The 27,983-nt window shown below is 45.9% G+C and overlaps 1 protein-coding gene across 5 annotated transcripts in view; it reads left to right on the forward strand.

The window, feature by feature from the left end:
• Window positions 1-3,948: 3,948 nt before the first annotated feature.
• Window positions 3,949-27,983, forward strand: part of ZNF592 (zinc finger protein 592) — a 40,083-nt gene continuing 16,048 nt past the window's right edge. For 2 of the 5 annotated variants that reach the window (XM_080626600.1, XM_080626604.1), the window contains exons 1-4: window positions 3,949-4,047; window positions 5,005-5,116; window positions 8,073-10,396; window positions 26,834-27,012. In XM_080626600.1, the coding sequence (XP_080482726.1) occupies window positions 8,081-10,396; window positions 26,834-27,012 (2,495 nt within the window). In that variant the 5' untranslated portion in view covers window positions 3,949-4,047; window positions 5,005-5,116; window positions 8,073-8,080. The other 3 variants (XM_080626602.1, XM_080626601.1, XM_080626603.1) reach the window with 3 other exon arrangements.

Consider the following 27,983-nt stretch of genomic DNA (forward strand, 5'->3'; position numbering starts at 1 on the left):
GGCTGGTTCCCACGTGGTAGCCAACTACCCCTGTCTTTGCCCACACAACTGTTTATGGGGCTAAGTGCAAGCTAATGTGTGAACTCATAAGTTTAATTTCTTCCCCAAAGAGGTATATAAAGCCTGGATCAGTTCTCTCTGGTTCTCAGAGCAGTCCCACTACCATCCCATGGGGCAACTGGAGGCACAAAAGCAAGATCAGCTCAAGCCAGTCTTGTCACCTTGGGAAACATATGGGGAAGCCACGACATCCCCCAGCCCCCCCCCCCCGTGAATCCAGCACTCACGTGCAGAGCACTGCAAGTGGTTGCATCAGTGCTACTCAGGCAGAGCAATAGGAAGCCCAGGGCTTTGCGCTGTCTCTACTGTCAGCACAGAAGATTTCGCAAAAGGTCCTTGCTTGCCCAGACCTTGGAGCATGTCCATACCGCACCAGAGCCTGCAGTTCTCGTGGGTGAAGAAAACTGGCTGTCTGGAAGTTACTCTCCTGGCTTTCTAGTCGAGTCGTAAAACAGGTTTGCTATTGCACTAGCAGAAGGCAATATGGGAAATACGCATCCTTGCCATTTCAGCACGCTTTGACTACAACCTCCCCATCAGAAATCAGTCCATCTCAGCACTTCTCCAACTCCATTAAATTGAAATCAGAAGCATGGCAGGGCATGAAGCAGTTCTTCTCTAACAGAATTTTGCCAAATTGGGTTCTTATTTCTATTCTCACCCTTGCTGGGATACTCTCTTTGTTCTCTTTGATTTGATGCAGGAATTTAAGGTCAGGTGTCCATCACTGCAAGCGAGTACCACAGCCACTGACTACAAGCTGCCTTGAGCATGGATGTGGAGTAAAGGCAAGCCTTTTCCATGTTCATGGTGGATCAGTCGTTGTACAGAGGACTCTTTGTTTAAGAGATGTATTGGCTCATCAGCATATGTGTCCAGAAGCAAAAAGGGAGGGGAGAAAATCTGTTGAAAGGGCATGCCCTGGGCGCCAGGGACACCAGAAAGCCAGAGTGAAAGGAGTAAATGGTTTTAAATGTATACAGATGACATCTGTGTAATTAATTACCCTGATTTAAGTTATACTGATCTTTTCTTGTGTAGATAATGCCAAAGGCTATGCTGTTATCTTAGAGGAATGTTTGTGTCTGGAGATTCATTCTCACTCTGCCAGTAATAAACTTTCCCCGGAGTTTCTGAAACATTAATTATAGTTTTATAACACTCAAGTTTTGCAACCAGCTCACGGTAATTCTCTGTAACACCGAGCTCTGACAGAAACAAATTAATCACTGATTTGAAAGCTGGCAGTTGCCTAGGCATGAACGCTCAGGACTTTATTATGTTTGTTATGTATAAATAAAAATAGGTCTCACTGTAGCTGCCAGCCTGCCTGCCTACATCCACTCTCCAACATAGCTAGCACCTGGGAAGAAGTAGTTTTCCCCTGGCTAAGAAGCAAGTACCAACAACCCCAAGCAGGAGAAGAAATGAAAAGTGAAGATCTTGGATGCAGCTGGACATCACTTGAGAGTATTTCATTCAAAGGCTTCCCTCACTGAGGTGTCACCAGGACATAGAGGTTCCCACCGCTCCAGCCTTGACACGTCCCAAGCGCTTTGTACCATGTCTCCTTTAGATCCACAGCTTTTGCCTCTTCCACATCAAATTCTTTAGTTCAGATGATGAAACAAGCCTAAAGGGACAAATTTAGATCTCAGAAAAAAGGAGGACTATTTGTTTATTTCCAGATTTGTCAAGTTACCACATTGGACTACAAATAAATAAATAAATTCCAAAAGTGATTTTTAGCTCACATACAGAAGAATATAGATTTTCCTTAGTCCTTTTTGTGTATCTGCTGTCTTGAGGAGGGGAATGTAGCTTCCTATGCAGCCACTTTAGGGCTGCCTTTCCTCCTTGGCCATCATGGATGGAGCTAAATTCCCATTGGCATTATATTTCTTAATTAGCACAATCCTTCAAATTACAGTGGCTTTCCTGCAAGCCACAACTTGTTCAGGACTGCAGCAGTTCTTTATAAATTGCGTAAGAAATGTCAGCTCTCTTAATAGATACACCTTACAGCTTCCAAAACAGCTTTTCATAGAGGGGTGCTGCAAATACAGGTAGCAGTTGCAATACTGGAAGTGTTTTCTCTTCTTTACTTCCTTTGCCTTTCTATTGGTCTGGAGGCAGTCACCTCCAAAAGGAGAAGGGTGATGACACCAATTCTGAACTGAAGTGAAGCTATGGGTGTCAGTAAAAAAACCCAAGGAATGTTTTTCCCATGGGACTGATGACAAGAAAAAAAAGAATTATTTAACTCGATGAGAAACAATGCGTTTTGAACAATGCTGCATGTCCAGTGCCAGGCGTAGATAGTAAAAATGTCATGTTACAGGAAAAACAAACTCAGGAAATACTCATCTTTTCCTACAATGGGTGACATATTCACATCTGAACATCAAAATACTTCACATCACCACATGGTGACTGAGGTGGGAAGACACCTCCAGAGGTCAATTGGTCCGACCTCAAGCAAGGCCACCAGGTTGCCAGGAAATCTAGATGGCTTTTGAAAACCTTTGAGGATGGACACTTGCAACCTCCCTGAGCAATTTATGACAGGGCTTGGTCACCCTCACAGTGAAAAAATGTTCCTGGTATTCAGAGGGAACCTGCTGCGTTTCGGTTTGTGTCCTTTGCTTCTGGTCCTGGCTCTGGTCACCACTAAAGATAGCCTTCAGCTGTGTAGTCTCCCTTCAGTTATCTGCACATTTCAATAAGATTCCTGCCCACCTCAGCCTTCTCTTCCCAGGATGAGCTGTCCCAGTGCTCACAGCCTTGCCTCATCATGAGGTTCCTTCTTCACCTTAGGCACCCTTTGTTGGACTCTCCAGTCTCTCTCACAGTGGTGAGCCCAGCACAGGCCGTAATGCTCCAGGGGTGGCCTTGCCACCGCTTCCAAAGCCACCACTAACTGTGGAAGATGTGAAGCACAAATGCTACAATTAGTTTTTATTCTTTTTTTTTAAACTGTAGGACTTGCTAGTGCGTGCTTGGGAATTTCATCATCCGAGGAAGACGCTGAGCAATTAGCATCCATGGTCAATACTAACAGCCTATGCCAGGTTGTAAGGCAGGGGGCGAAAATCCAACCCTGTTGCACATTTGTTAACAGGAAGTGATTAATCCAGGAGACCTTGTAAGAGTCTTCCAATAGGTAGAGGGGGCTACAAGAAACATGGAGAGGGGCTTTGGACAAGGGCCTGTAGGGACAGGATGAGGGGAATGGCTTTAACCTGCCAGAGGGGAGACTGAGATGAGCTCTTAGGCAGAAGCTCTTCCCTGTGAGGGTGCTGAGGCACTGGCCCAGGGTGCCCAGAGAAGCTGTGGCTGCCCCATCCCTGGCAGTGTTCAAGGCCAGGTTGGACACAGGGGCTTGGAGCAAGCTGCTCTAGTGGAAGGTGTCCCTGCCCGTGGCAGGGCTTGGAACTGTATGAGCTTTAAGCTCCCTTCCAACCTAAACCAGTCTGGGATTCTATGATGCTATGAATTCTAGGTCAGTTTGCCTAATTGTAAGCAAAATCACATCGGTATCGATGCAGGTACAGTGAGGAAGGAGATAAAAGACGAGGGGAGGTGACTACCGTGGACGCCTTTCTACAAGACAGGTTTGGGTGAGAAAACGTCGAGAACGGAGAAGCGCGGGCCCTCAGAGGCGTGAGGGGCCCCCGGGGCGGCCCCCGGAAGGGCCTTCCTGAGGGGAGCTGAGCACCGGGACACCGTTTGCTAGCGAGGCTGCGCCGCGCTCCCGCCCCAGGTGACAGAGGCCGCGGTCGCGCCCTGCGGGGCGGGTAGGCCGAGCCGGCGGCGCCCCGGGCCCGGCGCGGGGGGCGGTCCGCCGTGCCCCGGCCCGGCCCCGCCCCGCTCTCGGCCCCGCCCGCCGCGTTCGCCGCCATGTTGCGGCCGTTGGTGCCGGGTGCGGGGTGAGGCCTGTGCGGGGTTCTGGCGGTGGCGGGGCCCTCAGAGGAGCCGTCAGCGTGGGTGAGTGCCGCCCGCTCGGGCTTGGCCGCGCCGGGGCCCGCCCCTCCCGCTCGCCCTCCGCCTTCCCTGCGCCCTCCCGCCGGCCGGGCGGGTGCTGCCGCCCCGCGGGCAGGGCGGGCGGCCCCGCCGCTGGCAGACCGAGCCCTGCGCGCCCGCCTGCTCGCCGCACCGGCTCTTCCGGCCCGCAGGGCGCCCGCCGCCTTCTCCGAACCTCCTGACCCCCAGCTCCGCCGGCAGCTCCGGTCACGGCTCCGACTGCCGGCCCCGGACCCCACGGCGGTGCGGCGCGGCGCGGCCCGGTCCGGCGGTGCTGGGACAAACTAACTTCGGCGGGGTTCGCCCACGTGCGGCCGGGGCCGCGGGGCTGCGCCGTGTGTCAGCGCCGGGGGGAGCGGGCGGCGGCCGGGGAGGCCCCGGGCCTTTGTCTTGGGTGGGTCGCGCGTGGGGACGGCGGCGGCGCTGTCACGGGCGGTGACCCCGAGCCCCCGGACCCGCTCGTACCAGTGATCCCGAACGGGGCTCCTGCACTTCAGTGGGTGTTGCAGCACCGGGGCCCGTTTGGAGCCTCCGGTTTAATCTCCCACCAGCTGCCCTTCCCTGTTCCTGTGCTTTCCCCGTGGCCCTGACAGCCCCTGGGGCGGCCTCTGCCTTGGTCTGCTTTGGCTGCTGCCAGTTGGCATGTGCTGCTCGCGCTTCCTCAGGCGCTGCTCCTGCCATCCCTGCCTTCCCAGATGATTCCCTGGCAGGCAAGCCCTCTCCACATCCCTTCTGCATCCGTCCAGGAGGTGCTATCCCTCCAGGAGGAAGCTCTCTTCTGGGCTGGTGAGAGGAGCCCTTGGCCGATGTTTTCCAATGTACCTCACTGCTGTTTTGCAGATTTATCAATATTTACTGTTAACATCATTTTCCTATATTATTTAACCTTGGTGTAATGACATTTTTATGCTTTCCTTTTAGGTGGCAATCTTGAACCTCCTTCTTGAGCAGCATGGTACGCACTGGTTTGAAAGCTCCAGAGGAGCTACTGCAGAGCTCTGAGAAGCCCCGGGAATAGCACCGCTAGCGAAAGGTTTGTATGGTGCGTGTGTGGCATGCTGGTCCTATGGTGCCTCTGCCTGGCTGCAACATCTTGAGGCTTAGCCACAGCCCTGGGATTGTACAAACAGCCTCAAGCAAGTTCACAGGGGGTGGTTTTGATGGCTTGGAGGCTTCTAGGTTCCATGCTCCTTGGAGAAACGTGCTGTAGCGAGGTTGGCTTTGCACATGGAAATAGATGGGTTCTACTCTGTAACTCCTTTGCTCATTTTATTCACCTCTTCTGTTGCTTTGCAAATCTCAACTTCCATGTTTTCATAGGCAAGCAGAGAAGGAAAACTGGATTTCAGGCTTCGGTTTGAAGGCAAGTCCTTTGCACAAGAAAGATGGAGGTTTCATCTTTCCTCACAAAATAGTTTGCAGGAGGCTTTGACATAATTTCCTTTAATATGCTTCTGTTTGTTATCTGAGAACAGAAATAAATGGTGCTTAGTCAAAATTTTAAATTTGTTTCAGTTAAAAGTCAATTTTGTCAGCAAGGTACCTACTTTGTCTTCTCTAGAATCTGAGTCGAGTTTTGCTTTGAGAATTTTAGCTTCATGTATGACACGTTTAAGATGCAGTTTTGAGGAGAAATACTTGAGTAGAAACTTGTGCTCTCATAATAGCAGAGTGTAAGCTAGTCTTTCATAGGACTCAAAGATGTACATGAAAGCTTCTGAAAATGCACCATTTCTTCCAAGAAAAGCATATTTTGTAATGTTGCAGATACCTCGGGTTTATTTTGTCTGGTATTTTAAAGTAGTGCTGCGTCCAAAGATGTGGATAGGTGGAAAAGTCAAGAGCAATTGGCAAACTCCTTTTTCTCTATATAAAACTTGAGCATTACAGGTTATGGATGAAATGTCTTCCTTGTGGAAGGGTTTGTGTGCCAGAAATTTTGGGAGCTCAGTGGTGCCTTGCTCTCTCCCAGCTGGCAAAAGTTTTCTCACCAAAGGAAGGAGAAGTTTTAGGTCAACATTCTTTGCCAACTGCAGTAATCTGTGGTGTTTCAGAAGTCTTTATCAAGTGCTAGTGATGTGAAGCATATGGATAATCTTCTGAGCTTCTAGGGGTATAATGCACAGCCAAGCTACCTTGCTTAGGGATGCGATTGTAAAGTACTGCACAGCTCTCTGTGGACATTCATATTTGTGATTTAATTTAAGAATGAGAACAAGTTTAAGCTAAACTACAGTGAGCCACTCTTAAGCCAAGTAAATCTCCACAGAATGTTTTGCTGTAGATTAACCAAAGCAGCACCTATGGGGCTTGCCTGGAGGCACGGCTAAACTAAAACTCAAAGACCATTATGCCCTCTTGTTCAAAGCTGAAGTGATTTTTCCTGGTCCAGCTCTGTAAAGTGTTCCCCATACCTGCAGTTTTAATGTGACACTTCACAAACATTTAAACCCAATTGTAAATAATGAAAGCAGCCTTAAATCAGTGGCCTCTATCAGACAGCTCCTTTCTCTCCCTCCACTTTGTCCCAGGGTCCTTCGTTGTTTCTATCTGTGCCTCTCCTCCCAGCTCTGTCTCCTCCTGGGCTCTTGCCATCCTCTGCCTCCCTCACTTGCCACTGGCATTGGCAGCTCTGATGCAGCCCAGGTCAAGTGAGCGTGGCAGGACTTACCTTGCCTGTGGGTGCTCTTTGCCAAGCAGGAATTGGTGCTCTGCCAGCTCAGTTGACCGTCTTTGTTGGTTTTTGGTCGTTTTTTTACCTCCTGTGCGTACAGCATGCATCAGTTCACATAAATTTGGGGTTTAAATGGAACATGTATTAAATATTTGGGAAGTCTGTATATTGCCACAACTTGAAAATACTGTGATTAAACAGGGGAAACCCACTATCCCTGACAGTAGCAAACACAAACGTTCAAGTAATTCTGTGCTGTCAGTTTTCATTATGCATCTCATCAGAACTTCATTATTGCTGTCATAGGTCTCTGTGGTGAGCATCTAAGTCCCCACTAACCTTCTGCAGGGCTTATAAAGAATGAGCTGGCTGGGAACACCATTTCTTGTTACGATTTGAATATGATCCTTTATTCTGTCTTTGGGCAGTTTTGCCTCACATCCTTCCTTAATTAAGGATTGCTTGTGTTTCAGATAAACCCTGCTTCGTTTACCATGCTTTAAGCTGCTGTATTGACATATTTACTGAAGACTTCTATTGTACAAATTGCTCTGGGTGGGAGTCATCTCACTTTTCTGGCCTATTTCTCTTGGGCCACCTGTTTACCGCTGCCTTTTTTCCTTGAAGCAGGACTGAATTCTTCAGAGAATCTGTTGAGAAATCAGCAGTGATTGTTGCCATTAGCTCCAAAAAAACCCCAGCCAAACAAAAAAGAAACCCAACACTGATGTACTTATGGATCTTTTCTGTGGAGGCTCATGACAGTGGCTGTTTTGGAGTAGAGTTGCATCTGACAGGTTGAAAAGATGTCCCCTGCACGAGCTTGGTGTCATTTAAAAGGTCATGTTTGAACAAGCTCTGTTTCTGGGGACTCAGCATGTTGCTTGAAGCACCAGGAGCAGCTTTGCTCGCAGTCCAGAGGGGGTTGCAGGACAGGATTGAACAGCTACTGCCACTCGTCACCTGCCCCTGCCAGCTTGAGCAGGATGAGACCTCAGCTTTTGCAGATCCTCCATGTGCAGCAAGGGCAAGAGAGGTTCCTTCCCTGCAGTGCCCTATAAATGGCACTTTTGTTTTGAAAGCTGTGTTGAAAAAGCTGGGCTAATATTTTTGTGTATAAACAGTCAATCTTGGAATAGTTAAAATGGAAACTGGAGTGTCTGCTGCAGATGTTTCTAGTTTTTGTACCTGCTGTGTTAGCGTTTTGGGCAGTTCTGTGTTTTGTCACACAAGATATTTATGCAAATTAGTCTTACAAAGTCTGTCTTTGGGGAAGATGTACCTGACTAAGAATTTTTTTGCATTTTAATTGTAGCTTTCATAATGGGGGACATGAAAACCCCAGATTTTGATGACCTCTTGGCTGCTTTTGACATCCCTGATCCGACGAGCCTTGATGCCAAGGAGACCATCCCACCAGCTGGGGAGGACAATGAGAATCACCTGAAGTCATCAGGAATCTGCATCGATGAGAATGTGTCCTTATCCCACTCTTTGCCTCCCTCTGATGCTCCTGTTGTGAGTGTGATAGTGAAGAACACGAGTCGCCAGGAGTCCTTTGAAGCAGAAAAGGAGGGGAATCACCTTAGTACTGGTCTGCTACACAATGGGTTTCGTGGGTCCGATCTGCCATCAGAGGCTCATGCTTTAGTCCATAATTATGGCAAGTTTGAGTCAACTTTTATTAATGGCGACAGCTCAAGAAGTTACTCTGATAAACTGGAACAGTCCAAGTCAGAGCCTTTGCCAACATTTAGTCAGTTTAGCCCAATTTCCAGCCCTGAACCAGAGGATGCATTCAAAGAGAACAGCATTGGTGATAAACCCAAACATGCCCAAACACCATATTTTCCACCACCGTCAATGTATATACCAACAGGAGCTTCAGTACTAGATCATCTTAGAAAGGTACCAGAGCCTGAATTAAGCATGTTTGATCAATACTGTAAAAAGGAACAAAAAATGGAAATCCACTGCCAGCCGGCAAATAGGCTGGAAATGAGCAGGAGAGAACAAGACAAAGCAGCAGAGAGGTTTTTGGAGTCAGGCAAGGACTTGGTAGATACCAATAGCTTTCTTGGAGAAGGCTTGGTGTTTGGAGACCTCCCTCACAATAATTTAGGAGAAAATAAGGGGTCTGTGCCCGAGCTGACCATGTCTTCATCGGTACCACCTCGCCAGAGGTTAAAGCCAACTCATTCAAAGTTGTCATCCTGCGTGGCAGCGTTAGTAGCTCTTCAGGCCAAAAAGGTTGCATGTATTCCAAAAGGCGAGCAACCTAATCTTACCAAGGAACCTGGTCCTTTTAAAGACGGGATGAAGGGAAGTCCAAAAATGCCTAAGTCGCCAAAGAGTCCCCGAAGCCCTTTAGAGGTGGTAAGAAAGGCCAGCAAGCAGCCCGAGAGTCCTCAAAGCGTGTGCAGCGACAGCAGTGGGAAAGGCTCTCCTTCCTTGGCAGCCGGCTCTCCGCCAGCTATTCCCAAGGTTAGAATAAAGACTATCAAGACATCTTCTGGTGAAATTAAAAGAACTGTAACTAGAATTTTGCCAGAAAATGATGAGTTGGGCAAATCTTCAGAAGAGTCGCCTGTGGAAACCTCATCTGCCGAAGAGTTCATCAAATCTTTTCCATCCCCTGAAGCTAGTGTAGTTATAGAAAGTGAGGCCAGCAAGAATTCAGCCAAAAATGGGGCTACTGTGGCTATCCAGCTGTCAAGTGTAACAAGTCCTTACGCAGATAGCATGAAAACAGATATTGCTGCAAACAGCATGTGTACGGTGTCTTTATCTCCACTGCCAAACTGTGGCAGTGGTGCCATAAAAGTAGGTGTTAAGAGGCAGCAGCAGGGTATCGTGATGCAGCCATCCAGTGTCACCACCTCTAGCCTTCTTCCCAAAGCTGTGCACTTGGCAAATCTCAACTTGGTCCCACATAGTGTTGCTGCTTCTGTTACGGCAAAGTCATCCGCACAGAGGCGAAGTCAGCCTCAGGTGACGCAGATGTCTGTGCCCCTGGTGCATCAAGTCAAGAAAGCTGCTCCCATCGTCGTGGAAGCTTTTAATAAAGTACTACACAGTGCCAATCCAGTGCCGATATATACTCCAAACCTTAGTCCTCCGCCTGACACCAGTATTAATTTACCTGCCTCTGGGTACTGTTGCCTGGAATGTGGGGACTCATTTGCCTTAGAGAAAAGCCTGACTCAACACTATAGTAGACGAAGTGTTCATATCGAAGTCATGTGCACTCAGTGTTCAACTATGCTACTTTTCTTTAATAAGTGTAGCTTGCTTAAACATGCCAGAGATCATAAGAGCAAAGGATTTATCATGCAGTGTTCTCAGCTGCTAATGAAACCGATTTCTTTAGACCAAATGTTTTCACCTTCTCCTGTGAGCTCTTCAGCCTCTCTGGCTCCTCAGACTTTGCACTCGCTCTCTCCTTCACGTAAGCCTGGTGCTGCCTCAGGAGGTGGGGTAGGAATTTCTGCCAACACTCAGCCAGCCTTGCCTCTCTATACGGACCCATTGAGACTAATCCGTCATGGACTTAAGTGTTTAGAGTGTAACAAGCAGGCGCAGGATTATGTTGCTTTAGCAGCTCATTACCAGAGAACCTCAGAAGATAATGAGAGACTGGTAAGTCATCATTTTAATGTTATTAGTTAAATCTCTCTGAGTTTAAAGAGATTGTCCTCTCAGGGAAAAATAGGCATCGTAGTGGGTTTGTCTAAAAAAGTGCTTGTGGAGAAGATTTGGGATACACACGAGCCCAGGCGTGTGCGCATGAAGAGCGTTCAGTGTTGCTTGCTTGCTTGTCCTCTTTTTACCCTTTGCCCGCGAAAAGAGGGTAGTAAGGAGGCAATGGAGATCCTTGAGCATCAAAGGAAGGTGTTGGAGATGGATGAGGTGTGCAAAAGTGCTGTAGGGGAGGACCAGCAAAGAGTTACCTGAAACAGGTTTTTGTGCTCCAAGCGTGGCTGGGGGAGTTCTGACACAATTTAATATTACCTTTTCTAGAACTTGTGCCAGAATCTTCTGTGTTACACTTTGAACACTGAGAGCTGTTTCCCAGGTTAGTGTGGTAAAGTGTATATTGGGACAGAACTGGCTGAGAGGCAAGAGGTGCCGTATGTAGAGTAGATGGTTGGTTTTGGTTATTTTTGCAACTTTGGGTGATAGAGGGACGAGTCATGTTTCTAAAGGAGGGCTCAAGAGCCTTGTGGTGTTTTCCTGCCTTGCTCCAGTGCTGCCCTGCTTGGGTCTCCATCACCTTTGCGGACCTCTCTCATGTGTGCAGATGCAGGGTCTGAATCCTCTTGGAAACTCCTAAGTTTCTGCTGATGAAGAGGAGGAGATGCTCTTTGTTCTGTACCAAGACCATACACATTGTTTATGTTTTCTGCTCTGGAAGATGGGGTCAATCCTGTGTAAATGTAAGCCAACTTCAAGTTGACCAGGAGGAGGAATCCTTTCTCCTTATCTCTTCAGATGAGGTGAAAGCTTTCCATCTTGCTGTGGCTGCCAGCAGAGCTGGCAGGCTCCCAGTGCAGTCTCCTCCACAAGCTCCACAAACAAGAACTCTATGGCAGCATGAGACGTTTGAGATGACCACCAATCCCTGCCATGACCATTGTAGTACTTGCATACTCCAGAGCTTCCCTTTGCTTGTTCAGTGGCTTGCAGGAGTGTTGAGGTTGCTGTGGTCACGTTGAGATTTTTTGTTATCTTCCTTTTAAATTCAGCAGCACCAAAAAAAGAAAAGAAATTTTATGGCTGGATGGTTTTTATGTTGTAAAAGATGGTGAGGCCAGAAGGCACCAGCGTGGCCAGAGTCGTGCTCTGTGCCCGAGGTAGAGCAGCAAGCCAACACCCAAACTTACTCTTCAACTTTAATACAGTTTTAGGAAATGTCAGCAGTCTGGAATGAAAACCTTCAGGTGATGGGATATAATGAATGCTCCAAAGTGAGCTAAAATGTTAATCGGTCACATTAAAAATGTATTTCCTATTTTTGTTGTGGGATTATCAATTCAAGAGCATTTTAAAGAGAGAAGGAATGTCTGCTAGTATTTTTAGCTTGTAATCAAATAATTTATTCTGTAACTTAATAAAAGAGTTTAAGCCTCACTTCAAGTTAGCTCTGCTAGATGGGAATTGTTTTTGTAGTATTTTTCTGAGTAGAAGCACTGACAAACTGGGAAAAGAGGCAATGTTAGATGTTGTAAAACCATCTCCTCCTCCCTGTTTGATCTTCCCATGCTTATACTCAACGGGATGCATGCATTGCTCTGGGAATCCTTCTCCACTGTATCTGCTGTCCTCCAGGATGCCCGGTGGTCTCCATGCTGTTCCCAGAACATCTGTTTCAGCAAAGCTATTTCATTTCTAAAGGAAATAAGAGTTTGTACCCATATGCCTGTAATTGTGTGCCTCCAGATTTAGCAGTAGCTAATGGAAACCATCCCTCTGCCTTCTAGCAGTACCCAGGGTATTTGGTGTCACTGGACTAAGAGGTAAAAGGACGGGTAAAATTCAGTGGTCTGCAGTAGATGGGTGCCATGCTCAGCTTCTCTGAGTGGCTCAAGGGAGAAGGTGTGGATTGCCAAGTGTCTTACTTAGGTAGCACACTGCATAACAAGGCATGAGAAGCCAAAGGTGTTGCAAATTAGGGGTGTTAATGAACTTCAGTCTGATACTAGACATGGTTTTAGAAGGACATAGACATATGGGCTGTTGGAGTATGCATCGCAAGCTCCTGAAACAGGAAAACATGAACTGGCTGAACCCATTCCAAGCAGATGCTGTGGACATCCGTAACTCTGCATTAATGAAGCTGATTTCTTGGGTTGCTGTGTTTAATTTGGTCAGAAAAAGGAGGAATATTGGTAGGAGCTGGATGTTATCAGTGAGTGTTTACGGAACACTTTTTTGTGGTGGAAGTGGCTGAAAGCTCTGGTTTCCATCTCTAGAGTGGCAATGAAACTGTGTTGCTGAGGAAGGCATTACTGTAACATCTGTATTCAACTTAACACGTCCTTTGTGCCCCCTGTAGTGGATCAGACCATTATGTCTGCATGGCAGAAGGTCTTGATTTCTATATTGGTACTTGTAATTAAAAAATAAGGTACAGCAGTGGTTGTTGTGTACCCAGGTGTGATTTGGAGCACGCTGCTGTTTCAGGACAATCTGCAATGGTGTTAACAGTTGCGGGCAAGCTCAGATGTGAACTGCATCCATAGATCTCAGGAGACTATTTAGTATTCATCATGATTTTGCACATTTGAGCAAAAACTAGTGTGTATTTCTTCCTTCACGCCTGATGTTTTTCTCACTATATTCAAACACTGGTTTAGAAGCAACTGTATGGGATTTGAGGGAGAGATTACAATAATTTCTTAAAGCTAACAAAAAATTGCACTGTAATATTTTGGTTTTTAAAAAAATTTTAATTTCTTACTCAATTGTAAGAATTGTCCAGAATTTAGACACAAGCTCTTTGCCAAGCCTTCTTCTCCTTGAGAAAGTATGGAGTATCTTGATATTTTCTATACAAAGTTATGGCTTGATTAACGCCTTTTAAAGAGCTTCAAGAGGTAGCAGCCAGGTCTCCACTGTATTATGGCCTAAAGCTTATCTGTGACTATTCAGATGCCTGGTACCAGACTATACGAAAAAAGAGGAGTCTTGGGAAGGCTAGGTGGATGTGTAAGGGAAGGAGCATCTTTGGCTGAAGATGAAGGGTGAAATTGATTTACCTGCAGCACCTGGATTTGTATTAGAAGATGGAGGCCCCTGACCTATGGAAAATAAACTAGGTGGATTTTTGATTGATGTTCTTAGAAGCATTTCTGTTAAATGATCCCAAATCTGGATTATTAACCATGACAGGCATATCTAACGTGACCGTAACTTGAGAAACTGAGCAGACTTTGAAGTGATCAGTTACAGTGCTTTCAGCTCAAAAACCTTTTAAGACGTGATATGAATGAGTACGTCACCTTGTTAAGAAGGAAGGGTTGATCCAGCGGGCTTGATGAAGAAAAGAAATAGCAGGAAAAAGACTTCTTTTTCAGTATGATGTCTTCAGTTATCCAGAAGTTGAAGGACAAGCAAGCCGCGGTCAGCGGCAGCTGTGATTGGACTGGAGAGGGGGAGCAGCCTAAGCTGGCTCTGCTCCATGAGAAGACTTATCCTGTGTTGATACTTAAGGCTTCTCACTTCAGCTGGCATTTCTTACCATGACTTTGTGAATTACTTTGACATCTTTACACTTCCCTGTAGCTGTTTTAAAGGTGGTTGTTGGGTTTTCTGTCTGTTTGTTCTAGTTGATGGCTTGGGAAATACTTGGTATTACATTTTTGAAGGAACTTGAGTAAAGCCCATATTAATAGGATAGATAAGGGGTAAATGACTTTTCCAGGTGTGTGCAAAATGAGAATGACGTGGCTGTGTCACAGTTACTTTGGAGGAAAGCAAAGATATGTATGTGGTTTGGACAGCAGGGAAAGGAGGAGATTTGGAAAAAATGAATAGGAAGAAAGGAGGATGATGCTGTTATTAAGAAGGTGGAGTGGAAAGATGTTCAGAAAAATGATTGAGAGCTTGGCCTTAATACTGTGTTTTAGACTTGTGGTGGCTACATGATTGAAGTTGTTCAAAGTATGGCAAGGGAATCCTACCTGGCTAATTATTATATCAAATATGTATAAGATTAAGGCAGTTCTTCTCAGCCGAATACCACAGTGGGATCTCTGTGGCTTACAATGAGGATACAGGCTTTGAGGACTGTGAGCTAATCCACTTCAGAAGTACAAAGAACTGGATTTAGTGGATGTATGTTTCGAGTGGATCATCTCAAGGGCTCATGGTTACTTTGCCTTTTTTTGGAGACTGCTGAGGGCAATTTTGCAGTTCTTGCAAGCTTGTGAATCGAATTGCTCGATGGGTTTACTGTTTTTCGATCGTAGAACAGCAAGAAGAAAGCCGTATGTGAATTCGAGTTGGATTTTGTTCAAACTAGAAGCTGTGATTTATGCAGACATTATGCTTTCTCAGATGTTCTAAAGGTGGTAGCAGATGTTTGGTGTAACTTCAGGTCTGTTTGGTCTGACTACAGCAGTGTTACATTCTAGAGCAAGATTTATTTTTTTTTTTTTGGGGGGGGAAGGATTATTAAATAGGTGTAGTTAATGCCAAATCAATCTGATACACATCTTCTAATTTATTTTTGGAGTAGAGAGGTGAGTAGATAGTAATCTCCTTGATGTTCAGTGAGGTAGTTGTTAGAGTGCCATATGGGGAACAGCCATGCTGAAGAAGTTAAGAAGTTGAATCATGAGGAGCCAGGAGGTGGCTGATCTCTTCCCCCAAGGGGCGAGTGATAGGACCAGAGGAAATGGCCTCAAGCTGCACCTGAGAAGGTTTAAATGAAGATTAGGAACAATTCCTTCCCCAGAGGGTGCTCAGGTATTGGAACAGGCCGCCCAGGGCAGGGCTGCAGTCAGTGTCCGTGGAAGTTGTTCACACACCGTGGAGACGAGGCCTCAGTGCCATGGGTTAGGGGTGGCCTTGGCAGTGCTGGGGAATGGTTGAACTTGACAATCTTAAGGTCTTTTCCAACCTGGTTGATTCTATGAGGGGTTGGAGCAGAGTCGGGTAAAAGGGAGGTAACTGCAGCTGGGGATGGGTTGCTTGTGAGACTTCTTGAGTGATGCTTATAGGATACCTCTGCAGTGAATGTTTGTGTTAAGGACCTTGGAGCATGAACATGTAGATAAAATTTGCCGAACCAACAGAGTAAGAAATCATGGAAAATTGGAATATTTTACAGGAGGACCTAGGTGATCCTGATAACCAAGTAGGAATTGGGATGAAGGAACTGAAAAGCAGGGTGCTTTTGTTTGGTATGAAATAACTCTGACCTGGATGATACTGATGCAGGGGATTTATGTCAACCTGCAGTACTAGTCCAGGCTGCATTAATACTCACTGTCACCGCTAGAAATAACCTAGCTGGAGAAAAGTGTATTGTTTTGTTTGTTAGGGATAACCTGGAATAAGTGAGGGAAGAATGACCAGAGAGCTGGAAACAGGATCTCTGGAGAGGAAATTAAAAAAACCTTTGAGTTTAGCTTGGCAGAGACCTGGTAACTTAGGGTGAGTTTCCTTCAGTACTGAGGTGGACACAGTCTTTAGGTGAGGATTGTGGCACTTTTCCTCCACCAGAAACTATATCTGTAAGTAAGAGCTTCCTGTGCTTGCAGGGATCGCCCTGGGTAGTTCCTTTGCATCCAGCAGCTTTTTGTAGCTTTCTCAGGGGTGGACTCAAATTACAGGAGATGAACAAAACCCCTGTAGCTCCTGGTGCGTTCATCTTAGATGTGCTTTTCCTGATGGAGTGAGAGTGGGTACAGAGGACACTGTATCTAGTATGATGTTTATATAAAAGAGCTTTTTTAAACTTGGGGGCAAGAATGATATAACAAGAGACTGAAATAGATTTTCACTGAAAATCAGAGGATGGTCGACAGTCATCGGAGGAGTGAAGTCTGGAAGAGGTTTGCAGCAGAAGTAACGAACAAAAGCCACAAACTGGTTTTGAGACAGAGCTTGTTTGGTTTTTTGGCAAGGACAGACAAGTGCACAATAACGTACAAGAATTCAAAGTACTTCCTAACCCTCTTGGGCATAATTGTCCATCTACTGGTAACCAGAGATGTTTCGTACTTTTTTGTGTGTCTTTTTTGACTTGACCACCCAAAATCCACCAAAGTAGGTAGGAACTTGAATAAAGTACAAAACGCAAACCTCTGAAGGACCTCTGAATTTTCTTGCATTTTTGTGCTTTTGTTCTCCCTGCCCCCCTTTCTTCTTCTGTCACCCTTTATTTGTCCAATAAGAACAATTCAATGGGTTGTGACATATCCTGTTTATGTACCACCTACACTGGAGTTATTTAAAAGCAATTTTATTGCTGCCTTTTGTTTTTCTTCTTCCTTCTCCCTCTTAAATCAATGTTTTATAATTTATTGGCTAAAACTTGCCAGAAGCTAGTAGGACCACATGCTGCACTGGTAATTTCCCAGCAGCAAAGTAGTGGGAGAAAGACAGCAGCCATACCCTTCCCCACCTGTAACTCTCCCTTCCTCATCTTCATGTTTTAATTTAGAAAACTAGAGAATTGAATATCAACAAAAGTTCATTTGGCCCTATCAAGCACTGCCTTCTCCCTCTCCCAAAGCAAGGGTGGTCAGTGCAGTTGCTGGGTACAAGCGAGGACAGATTTTGTTTTATATGGAAATTTTCCCTCTGGATTTTGCAGAAGGAAAGGGATGGAGGGTGTTGCGATGAAAGCATGTTGAGGGAATGGAGCTCCAGGCAGGGATTGCTGGGAGCACAAAGAGATGAGTGGCAGGATAGGAGCCAGAGCTTGCACTGAGGCCAAAATAGAACATCAGGATGAGGTGGAGGAGTGGACAGTGAGGAAGAAAACTTGTGTGCGGCTCAATGGTCTGCTTAAATCAGTGTGTGATGGCTGCCACACAAGACAACAGTCCCACCCTCTTCTTCCCTGCCCAGGCTTGCTGGCCTGGCCCTGGTGGTCCTGCAGCCTTTGGAGGAGAGAGACCAGCTTGGGGGAAGAAAATGAGCATGGATGCAAACTGGGGTCCAAGACATGGCCAAGAGCAAGGAGGAGAGGACAACTGAAGACAAAAGCAGGGTCTGTCTCGGGTAGGATGGAAGCTGATGTTGGAAGCAGGTGTCTTCTGGCACTGAGACGAAAGCTCCTGCTCCCTTGTTCTTCTTCCATGTGGGCATCAATGATGCTGCCAAAAGCAGCCTGGAGAATATCACAGCTGATCACAGAGCTCTGGGAGAGATGCACAGGGGATGAGAGCCCAGGTGCAGGTCTGCTCAATGCTGTGGGAGAGGGAAAAGGATGCAAAGTGGAGATGGTCCTCTGAAGTCTCTTATGCTAATGCACACAGCATGGGCAATAAACATGAGGAACTGGAGATCTGTGTGCAGTTGCAGGGTTTTGACGTTGGCAGCACAGACATGGTGGGACAGCTTAGATGACTGAAGTGTTGTGATGGAGGCACCCAGGCTCTTCAGGATACAGGCTAGGAAGATGGGGAGGAGGAGTTGTCCTTCATGTGAGGCAGTATCTGGAGTATGTGGAGCTCTTGCCTGGGAGTGGGTGAGGAGCTTATGGGTTGGAATTAGAGCAGACCAGTATGGATGACATTGTAGTGACTCTCTGCTATAGACATATGCATATATATATGTCTATATATATACACATATATAGACATATAGATGTCACCTGACCAGGTGAAAAAGTGGACAGTTGGAAGCAGTCTCACATTCATAGACCCTGTTCCTAATGGGGATCTTCAGCCACCCTGATACGTGCTAGTGCGAGAGCCCAGCAGGGCGTAAACAGTTTGGGAGGTTCCTGGACAGCATCGATAACAAATTCCGGAGCCATGTGATAGCGAAGCCAACAAGGAGAGGTTCTTTGCTGGATGTCCTGCTCACCAGTGAGGAAGACCTACTGCGGATGTGAAGATCAAAACCAGCCTTGGCTGCAGTGACCATGAGATGGCGGAGTTCAGGGTCCTGAGGACAAAACTCAAGGTCACAACAGTGGTTTACAGAAGATCAGACTTTGGCCTCTTTAGGCATCTGCTTGAAGCAGTCCTATGTGATAAGGTCCTGGAGGGAAGAGAAGTCCAGGAAAGGAGGTTGATATTAAAGGGCCACCTCCTTCAGGCTCTAGAGCAGTCCATCCCAGCAAACAGCAAGTCATGCAAAAATGCCATGATGCCTGCATGGATGAGCAAGGAGCTTTTGGCAAAACATGCCCAGCCTGACCCCAAGCAGTGATTGGCATCTTGCAGCCAACTTCCCCCCAGTTTCTATACTGGGCATGATGTTCCACGGTATGGAATACGCCTTTGGCTAGTTAGGGTCAGGTGTCCTGTCTCTGCTTCCTCATAGCTTTTTGGGCCCTTCCTCACTGGCAGAGCATGGGATACTGAAAGGTCCTTGACTTGGGTAAGCACTGCTCAGCAACAGCTAAGCCATCATTATGTTACCAGCATTGTTCTCAGACTGAAGCCAAACCACAGCACAGCACCAGCTACTGGGAAGAGAATTAACTCTATCCCAGCCCAAACCAGGGCTCCATACAAGAGGCAGAGCAGTTCACTGTTGGGTGTGGTGGGTCAGTGTTGGATGGGTGCATGCCAGGTGGCTTGGTCACCCCCTTCTCAGTAGGCCCAGGGGAGAAAATGTGACCAAAGCCTTATAGGTTGAGTAAAGGACAGGGGGATCGCTTACCGACCACCATCACAGTCACAACAGGCTTGTGTTGGGGAAATGAATTTATTGCCAATGAACTGTAGCAGGGTAGGATAGTGAGACATAGAAAGCAAGCTATAAACACCTTTCCCCCCCGCCTTTGAAGAGTGAAGAAAGAGTCAGGAGTGAAGCTGAGCCACCTTCTTGCTGGGGCACTGCATCCCCTGAGTGACACAGGAAAATGGGGGTTGTGGTCAGTTTATAACACTTTATCTCTGCTACTCCATCCTCCTCACATTCTTCCCCTGTTCTAGCGCGAAGTCCCTCACGCAGAGACAGTCGTCCACAGACTTCTCCAGTGTGTGTCCTTCCCACAGGCTGCAGTTCATCACGGACTGCTCCAGTGTGGTTCCCTTCCATGGGTGCATCCCTCAGGAGCAGGCTGCTCCAGTGTGTGTCCCTCCCATGGGGTGCATCCTTCAGGAACAGGCTGCTCCAGCATGGGTCCCCTGTGAGGTCACAAGTCCTAGTAGCAAACCTACTCCATTGTGGGCTCCTCTCTCCGTGGAGCCACAGGTTCTGCCAAATCAAGAGCCTGCTCCAGTTCAGGCTTCCCGTGGGGTCACAGCCTCCTTCAGAGCACTTCCACTGTGGTCCTTCATGGGTTACAGGGGAACAGCCTGCATCACCATGGCATTCATGATGGTCTGCAGGAGAATCTCTCATCTAGTGCCTGGAGCACTTCCTCCTTCTTCACCCACCATGGTGGCTGCTGGCTGCTGGGCTGTCTCACTTCTTCTCACTCATCTCTCCCAGGAGTTGCACATCATTTTTTACCCTTTCTTGAATATGTTACCACAGAGGCACTGCCCTCATCGGTGATGGGCTCAGCTTTGGCCAGTGACAGGTCTATCTTGGAGCTTGCACTGTCCAACATGGGGGCAGCTTTTGGTGTCTTCTCACTATGGACTGAGAAAATTCTGAATTAAGCTTATTTGATGTGAAATTGCCTAAGATCTGTGAGGGTGGTGGCTTTTTTCCATTGCAGTTCTACTTTGTCTCCTAAAACTGTCAAGTTTCTACGTCTACACTGACACGTTAACCAGGGATTTTTTTACATGCACAAAAACATATTTTGTGTTTATTGAACAGCCTTATTTTCCAGCAAATAAGGTTTTAATTGAATGTCTTATTTTACTGAGGCTTAAGCACCCTGGTGTCCTGGGATGATTTAAATGTGTGTGTGTAGGAGTCGGTCTTGGTGAAGGTCTAAGGAGGACACAAAGTTTGGGAGTGTGTTGGGCAGTGAGTGAGATGGAGGAATACAAATGAGGGTGAACAAGGTTGACAAGAGGAGATGGGATGCACTGATGAGGCAGAGAATGAACAGATGAAAGGGGGAGTAAGCTGGAGGTAGCAAAAGAAAGGACGAATGGGAGAAGTTTTGTATTGGATTGTCTTGTGGTCATGTCCTTCAGGCTGAAGGCCAAGCAGACTCCCTCAGGGGCATTGGCTCCACAGGCTGACATCAATCTTAAAATAGGCAACTATAACCAAGGAAATAAACTATCTTTGCTGTGCTTGGGTATGACAGCATAAGAGTGTATAGGAGTTAAGGACTGGACTTGTCATGCATTCTGTCACTGAAACTTGGACCCACTGGTTTTAGCTTGTCAGCTGGGTTCTGGATTTTTCTTCCTCAAATTAATAGTATCGAGTTTCTGTTGCAGATTTTTTTCATCTATAAATTCAACATGCTAATGCGGTGATGCCTGTTCATTTAAAGAGAGCCTGGGGAGGGGTATGGTTCAGTTATTACAATGACAGCAAGAGAAATTCTCTGCTCACCACTTCTCACATTGGTAAAATTTTACGTAGCAGCATTGTAACCTGGATGGTTGAACTAAACCAAGTCAAAAACAATCTTCCAAGCATCTGGATCTTGGCTGTAGCATGGCCCAGCAACAGTCATACTGGTGGAAGGTAGCGAAGGAGAGCACGGAGTTGCAGAGATGAAGGTGTTGAGACCAGCTGTGCTGCCAGAGCCAGCACATCACGCTGCTGCATGCTGGAGATCTGGAGCATCTACAGTGAAGGATGCAGGTTCGTGGCATTTATCCCAGTGAGTGAAGGCTAATACGAAGTTAAAGGTAACTTTAAGTAGTATTTCACTGCTGTTTTTTTAACAGCTGCAGCATCCTCCTAATCTCCAACTGCCTGTGACCCCTTGGTTGCAGAAGTATTAGCTGTTCCTGCAGCTCTGCCTACAGTAGAAAAATCAAAGCTCACAAAAGGCTGGATTTGGGAAGAACTGGGGCTGTGGGGCAGTGCTAGCAGGGGATTTTTGGTTTGAATATGTAAAGGGCAAGCGTTCTTTAAAACATTTACATTCCAAAAATATAATTTCTGTTCCCCTCTGACTGTTTCACTTTGAGTCCTTAGCAATTTTTTTTCCTTTTAATTCAGAGATGGTAATGCTTATGAATCTTTTTTGTCTTTCATAGCCTTGATCCTATGCCTTAGGGTTGGTGCAGCCCTGTGTTTTTAGCTGAAGCTGCACTGCATTATGATCATATCAAGGAGGATCTTTGTAGTCTGGAATAATCTCTTTAATAGGCATGAAATTCATCATCACTTGACTCTATAACAGCAAAACCACTCTAAACCCAAAGTAAAGTTTCTGTGCTTGTGCTGAAGCCATTCCCTTTCCTCTTGTGCATTGCGTGTAAGTGAAAGCAAAGAGTTTCATGCCTCGAGTTAATTTTTCAGTGGTGCGTTGATAGGGATCATGCTCTCACTGCTCACAGGCTTTATCTGAGTGAAAAGAGTGGCCTCAAGAATTCTGTGGTGATCCCTGCATGGGAGAAGATGGGAGTTGCTCTGTCTCTCTGATCTGGTGGCGGTTAAAAGAAAACATGCTCATGAATGGATCAAATTTGATACCAAGTTGTGTGGTCAGTCCTGTCAATGAAACAGAAAGGTTAGTGGTGCCACCTCTACACAGGCACTTTGCAGAGCAAAACTGTGTTAACGGTAAATTTCTTGATTTACAAACACATCTGTGGCCACAGGGTTGGGTTTAACAGATGAACCTTTTTGGAGCCGTGGGTTTTTTCAACCTTCATTCTACTTCAGTGAATATTTTAATTTTTTCCCCCTTCTGAAGAAGCTTGCAAGTAAAAATGGGAATAAAATCAAGTATTCTGCCTCGGCTGAACATCTGAGCATTTCTCTGTGTGTGGATGTGTCTTCTGGAAGAAAAGCCCAAATGAGATGTGGCAGGCAAACCGGAATTAAAGAAAACTTATAATAAATAACTCTTGATTAAAGTGTAGATTATGGGAGTATATGAAAAACACAGACATTACACAACTCAAAATCATATCCTGGTAACATGCTTTAGAAATAACTGGCTAATGGATGTCTCAAATTGCTGCCAGACTTCTTTGAGAAGTCATGGAAAACTAGGAGAGAGATAAAAATGTGACATCTGGAACCAAGTTACAATTTCTCATAAAAAGCAGAAGAATTGCAAAAGAAAAAGCTGCTCCAGCTCCAAGATGAAGCCTTCAGCGGTGAAGCCAGGCAGCTGCACGTTTGCCCTGACAAATGCAGCAGCTCTTGGCATGGAGTGGACAACTGGACCCCCCTGTCATACCCCTGGGCAGGATTTCTGGCCTCACATCTTCTGCAGGTGTTAAGAAAATTATAAGTGTGAGCATAAAAATGCTGGTTATAATTTTTTATCTCTACTGCACCTTCTCCAGCTCTTCTGTATTCCTTGGTTGATTCAATAGGAAAATCCAACCTGCTGTTTCTTTACCCGGTCGCTCAGTCCTGTATGGTCTTTTTGCAGTTCTTTGTGGTCAGCCTTTATCTGTAACCTCCTGAGTTAGTGGGTTATGATCATCAGTCTTTGCCATTTCACTTCTCACTTCCCTTTCCCAGATACTTTGAGACTATTTTAAAGAGCCCAAATTCCAGCAGAACTTCCTGGGGACCCTCCTCCATCAAAGAACTGACTGTTTATTCCTTTCTTGTTGCCACTTATTTATTCAAGCACAAGCCTTCCTCATACTGTGGCAGCTTAGTTTCCTTAAAATCCTTCCGTGAGGGGTGTTGCAAGACGATTTTGGAAATCCAGGTAGCCTGACCCACCTGCAGGTCAGATCTTCCTTACCCACATGGTTGTTGACTCCTCTGGAGAGCTTGGATAGGTTTGTGAAGCAGGGGGAGAGAAGCTTGCATTGACTTTTCCTAAGTACAGAGGTAGTGCTTGTTAAAGATGATGGTTTTCCTTATTCTTACTAATGTGTCCTGTGACTCATCGCTCTTCGTTTTGTCTGTTTACTCCCCAACTTCTTGACGCTTCCACAAGATGATCTGAACTCAGAGGCTTGGGCTAGTTTTAGTCCCCCCTGCAGAGCGTGGGCTCAGCGTGGGAATCCTTCCAGCTTCTTCCCCAGCATCTGCACACACAAGAAATTCATTTTTTTTATCCTCGCTGAGTTTTGCTTTTTATCCCCATGTTGTGTGTACACACTCTCTGGCAGGGTTCCTGCTCTAGTGGAGCCTGAAGAAGATAACCACTAGTTTTGAAGCCTCTTGCTAGCTGTCCCCCAAACTTTTCTGCCCTACACTGGCATGGGTTTGGTACCTGACAAGCCTTTCATGTAACGAGGAAGGAATAGTGAGCTCCCTTTTGCTGGACCTGGCCAGCAAAAGGGAGCTGAAGCTGCCTCCTTTACTTCTGTACTTGCTGTGCAGGTGGCTGATGGCATGGACCTGGCTGTGCTGTGTCCCGTGGGCCATGTATTCCTGCATCCTTCATTGTGTCTTTGTTTGTTTGTTGTTATAAATGCCATTTGGAAGTAAATTCTAGTGGGTCTTTTTCACATCAGCCTTGGCTGCTGTGTTTAATCATCCTGGGTCTACTGGGTGGTGCTGCTGAAATGCCGTGTTTCTAAGCCTAGGCACCAAACACAACTAAACGATCAGCTTTGTGTTCCATCAGCAGAGCTGGCGTATTAAACCTTTAATTAAAAGTAGTTTACAGAAGAATATTACCCATAACAGAGTGGTATTTGGAGTCTATTGCCCGCTTGTACCTTGGTTTGTGGCAGGGTCAGCTGGTGTCTTAAGTCACCCCTTCACTTCAGGTGGGTGGGTGCAAAGTAACAGCAGGAGCACAAATGCAATGCAAAGAGTACAGGATTCATCTTTTCCACCCCAGCAGCCCATCAGCTAAAAGGACCAAACACCGTGCGATGATTTTGCTTCCCCAGCTGAAGCGTGCTCTATGCTGACTCACACATGGCATTAGTTACTCTTCAGATGTAATGGTCTCACAGAGACACCTCAGAAAATGGGGGAGTTGTTCACAATGTCAGGACCACCAGGTCTGCTGCATCCAAACATAAATCACAGAGCAGTGCTGAAGCTCAGGTCTGTGAGCTTGCTGCTGCTCTGCACATCCCCAGGCAGCAGTGCCCAGTCCTGGAGCCCATTAAATATGGGGTGATTTTGGCATGCTTCAGACCCAGCACAAGCACGCACAACAGTGAAAATTCAGGTCTTTACTGTGCGTTGATTGCCAGGGAGCCTTTGGGGCCATGCTGGGGAGGAAGAGATGAGCCCCAGACTGTCTCTTTACAGACTTAAAATCAAAACTAAATTGGCTTTGACAAGGCAGGATCTGGAGAGGAAATGTATCTCACTAAGCTACAAGGGAGAAGGTGCTTTCAACTTGTGCTTGTGCTGAGTCTGCCTTAAATGCTAGGCAGGATCAAAGCAAGAGGAGTGCTGTTTTGATAAGGCCAAGAAGTTAAATTTCCCATTGCAAATCAAAACTCGATTAGAAAAACCAATGCTATAAACCACAATAAAACTGCCCTGAATATTATTTTCTTCTTGCAGCTCTTATTTGGAGATTTGAGAGAGCTCTGGAAAATTTAAGATCCCATTCAGCAACTCTGAGATATATCCTGGGGGCTTTTCTATTTCCCATGTTCCCATTTCTGCTTATATTTCACAGCTCAGACCATGGTTCAGTAGTGCTGGTTTTCTCTGCTGAAATTAAGGGGCTTCTCCAAGCATTTGGGGAAGGGCTGAAACACTCTTTAGTTTGTTTGAATTGCATGTGGGTGCAGGCATGGGGGTCCTATAATGTGGTTTCTTCTAACCATTTCTCTCTTTCTTGGGGGAAACGTTTTCTCTAAACTTCAGTTGCAGCATGTCTCAGATCACGTGTCTGAGGCTTCTGATCTGTTTGGCAATTTCTGCAGTTTCCTCCTTCAAGAGCCTCGTTCTTTAAGCCCTCTCCTCCCTCCCTCATGAACCTTTTTCAGGTTTGTCATAGCTTTTATTATAAATGATGCTTTCTGTTACTTGCAGTGTTTTTGACAGTTCACTGGTGGATGTTGTATAGATGAGCATCACAGAGATGCTGCATAGAACAGCAATGATACAGAAAATGGAGCTGGCTTTTAATCTTTATAAATTTTGTCAGATTTAGGTGCTTCTCTCCTGGGTTTCTGAGCCCTGGTTGCCAGCAGTGAAGCCTGCAGGACTTGGTTTGGTCCAGCTGTGTAGGCACATGCTACATTAAAAGTTTTGCTTGATCATGTAGGCATACCCTCTGGTACAACTTGTCACCATATCTGAGCTAATGAGCCCTGTAACCTTTTTAACGATAGCAGAAGAAATGATGTAGTTAAATTACCTGATGTGATAATCCATGATTAGCTGCTTGCTGTAGTTCATTCTTAAACAGGAGTTAGGAGCAGAGGAATTGCATGGGATTTAATGACAGAATAGTGTTTGAGCTCCTAGAAGGCTCAAGACTGGAGGGCTGGTGTCTGTTCCAGCTTTACTCCTGCTCCAGCTTTGCTCCTGCTTAGGCATCAAGTAATATGCACCCTAGAGAGGATAAGTAGCTGCTTCTGGGCTTTGAATGAATACAGAGGAGTTGAGGCACCTGTGAAAGGGAGCAGAGGTTTGACAGCTGTTGAAACTGGAGTGATATGTCCACATAAAACACTTTACACGTCAAGTAAATGATGCTGCTTCTGCAAAGTGGTATTGATAGTAAGTGTGGCTCTTGGAAGGGTAGGGAAAAAGGTGGATTTCATAAGGAGTGCAGAAATAGGGAGAGAAATAGTCCTTTCATCATTTCTAGTTGTCATGTTTCTATGAAGGTATCGTAGCACACGTAGTTTGTGGTCTTTGAAAGTTCAGATTTCAGTGGTCCAGAGAAATCTTTCAAGAGACACAAGCGTGGGTTTGGTGGTGAAGGCTGCTGCGTGTCAGGGCTGCATTGTGTTCAGCAGTGAGGATTTGGAGAGGGGGTATAATGGAATTTTCCTGCTATTTTGGCGTGACCTTGGTGCAGGGTGGGGACTTGTTGAGAAATGTGCTTTCCTTCTCAAATGCCTTAATGCAGAAATGAAAGCAGTGACCAAGCAGAATACCGGCAGAGCTAAGGGTGAAATATTTTGTTTTCCTTTTTTAAGAGAAAAAAAGGAAATAAGCCACAGAGAGCATGGCTTAAGAATGGATACTGCCATCGGGAATGGCTAATGTGGAAGTTGTTAGGGTTGGTGTGGAAAAAGGTGCTGAGGAGGCTAGCCAAAGAGCTTCATAGAGTTTATGTTTCTACTAGAGGAATGTGCTGGCGCTTCCTCTAAACATGAAAGTTTTCTAGGGTGACCTGGGGGGACAAAGAAACAAATAGAGGATAACTAACTAATGTAACCTTCCTCTTATCAGACGTGTCAAGTGTGCCAGATGATGCTGCCCAACCAGTGCAGTTACTGCGCTCACCAGAGGATCCACGCTCACAAGTCTCCGTACTGCTGCCCAGAGTGCGGCGCCGTCTGCCGCTCCGCCTACTTCCAGACTCACGTCAAGGAGAACTGCCTGCATTACTCCCGCAAAGTGGGATTCAGGTTTGTGCAGGTCCAGAGGGTCTGTGCTGAGATGGCAAGAGGGAATGAGAAACTGGGATGTAGATCTTTGGAAATGTGTTTTCCTTGCAACAGAAACAAAAAAGGATGTAGCCAGGAGTTGGTGTGGTTTGCTACATGATAAAACATATTTCAAAATGGGGAATTACTAAATGGATTTAAGAGAGGTTTCTGAGAGCAGAAATTATTTGGAGGCAGCTTTAAGCTGAAGGAACCTTGTGTTGAATTGAAGTTGCAGACAAGCGTCTCAGGATTGATGTTTCCAGCAAAAAGATTACAGATCTTAATCCTCTAAGTCTCTCTAAGGTTTGAACTTAAATTTATGTAAGTTATAACGATCTGAGGGACGTGTGCCTGCACAAGAGAAGGGCATAGATTATTTTCTTATATGTGCCTACAACTCTCCAAACACTTCTCATGAACTGAGACAAATGGAGGAAGGCTCCCAAGACTCTGGATGTGGTTGTGTGTATGTGCGTGCATGTGTTGTCTCTTCTCCAACCAAATTGATTGCTTTAATAAAAGACATTTTAATAAAAGACTTTTCCCTACAAGGCTTTCCTCCTTGGCATGTTTGGATCACCTCAACTGCAGCACAGCTCTTAAAACAGAGACAATTTACTTGGGAGATGAGACTAGTGACCTTTTAAGTTCTGTTTTTTCTCTTATTGCCATTGAATACTTTGAGATTTAAAATAAATAGGGCAATTTTTGCTCATGGAGCTGTTCTTTTAAGATGGCTGCAAATTCAGGAAGCCTCTGTGGTTTGTTCTGAAATCGCACTTAGTTTTTCAAGGGCTTTTTCTTTCAACTGTGAAGACAAGAAACACATAACAAACTGATTCTGAATTTAATTATATACAGAGAAGGGTTTTTTTATGTGGGATCTGATTGGAGGGGGCACAGCCTACAACAAAGGATTAATTCCATAGCAAATTAAATGGCTGTGATAC

The sequence above is a fragment of the Psittacula echo genome (assembly GCF_963264785.1).
Source record: "Psittacula echo genome assembly, chromosome: 10".
Taxonomy (NCBI): domain Eukaryota; kingdom Metazoa; phylum Chordata; class Aves; order Psittaciformes; family Psittacidae; genus Psittacula; species Psittacula echo.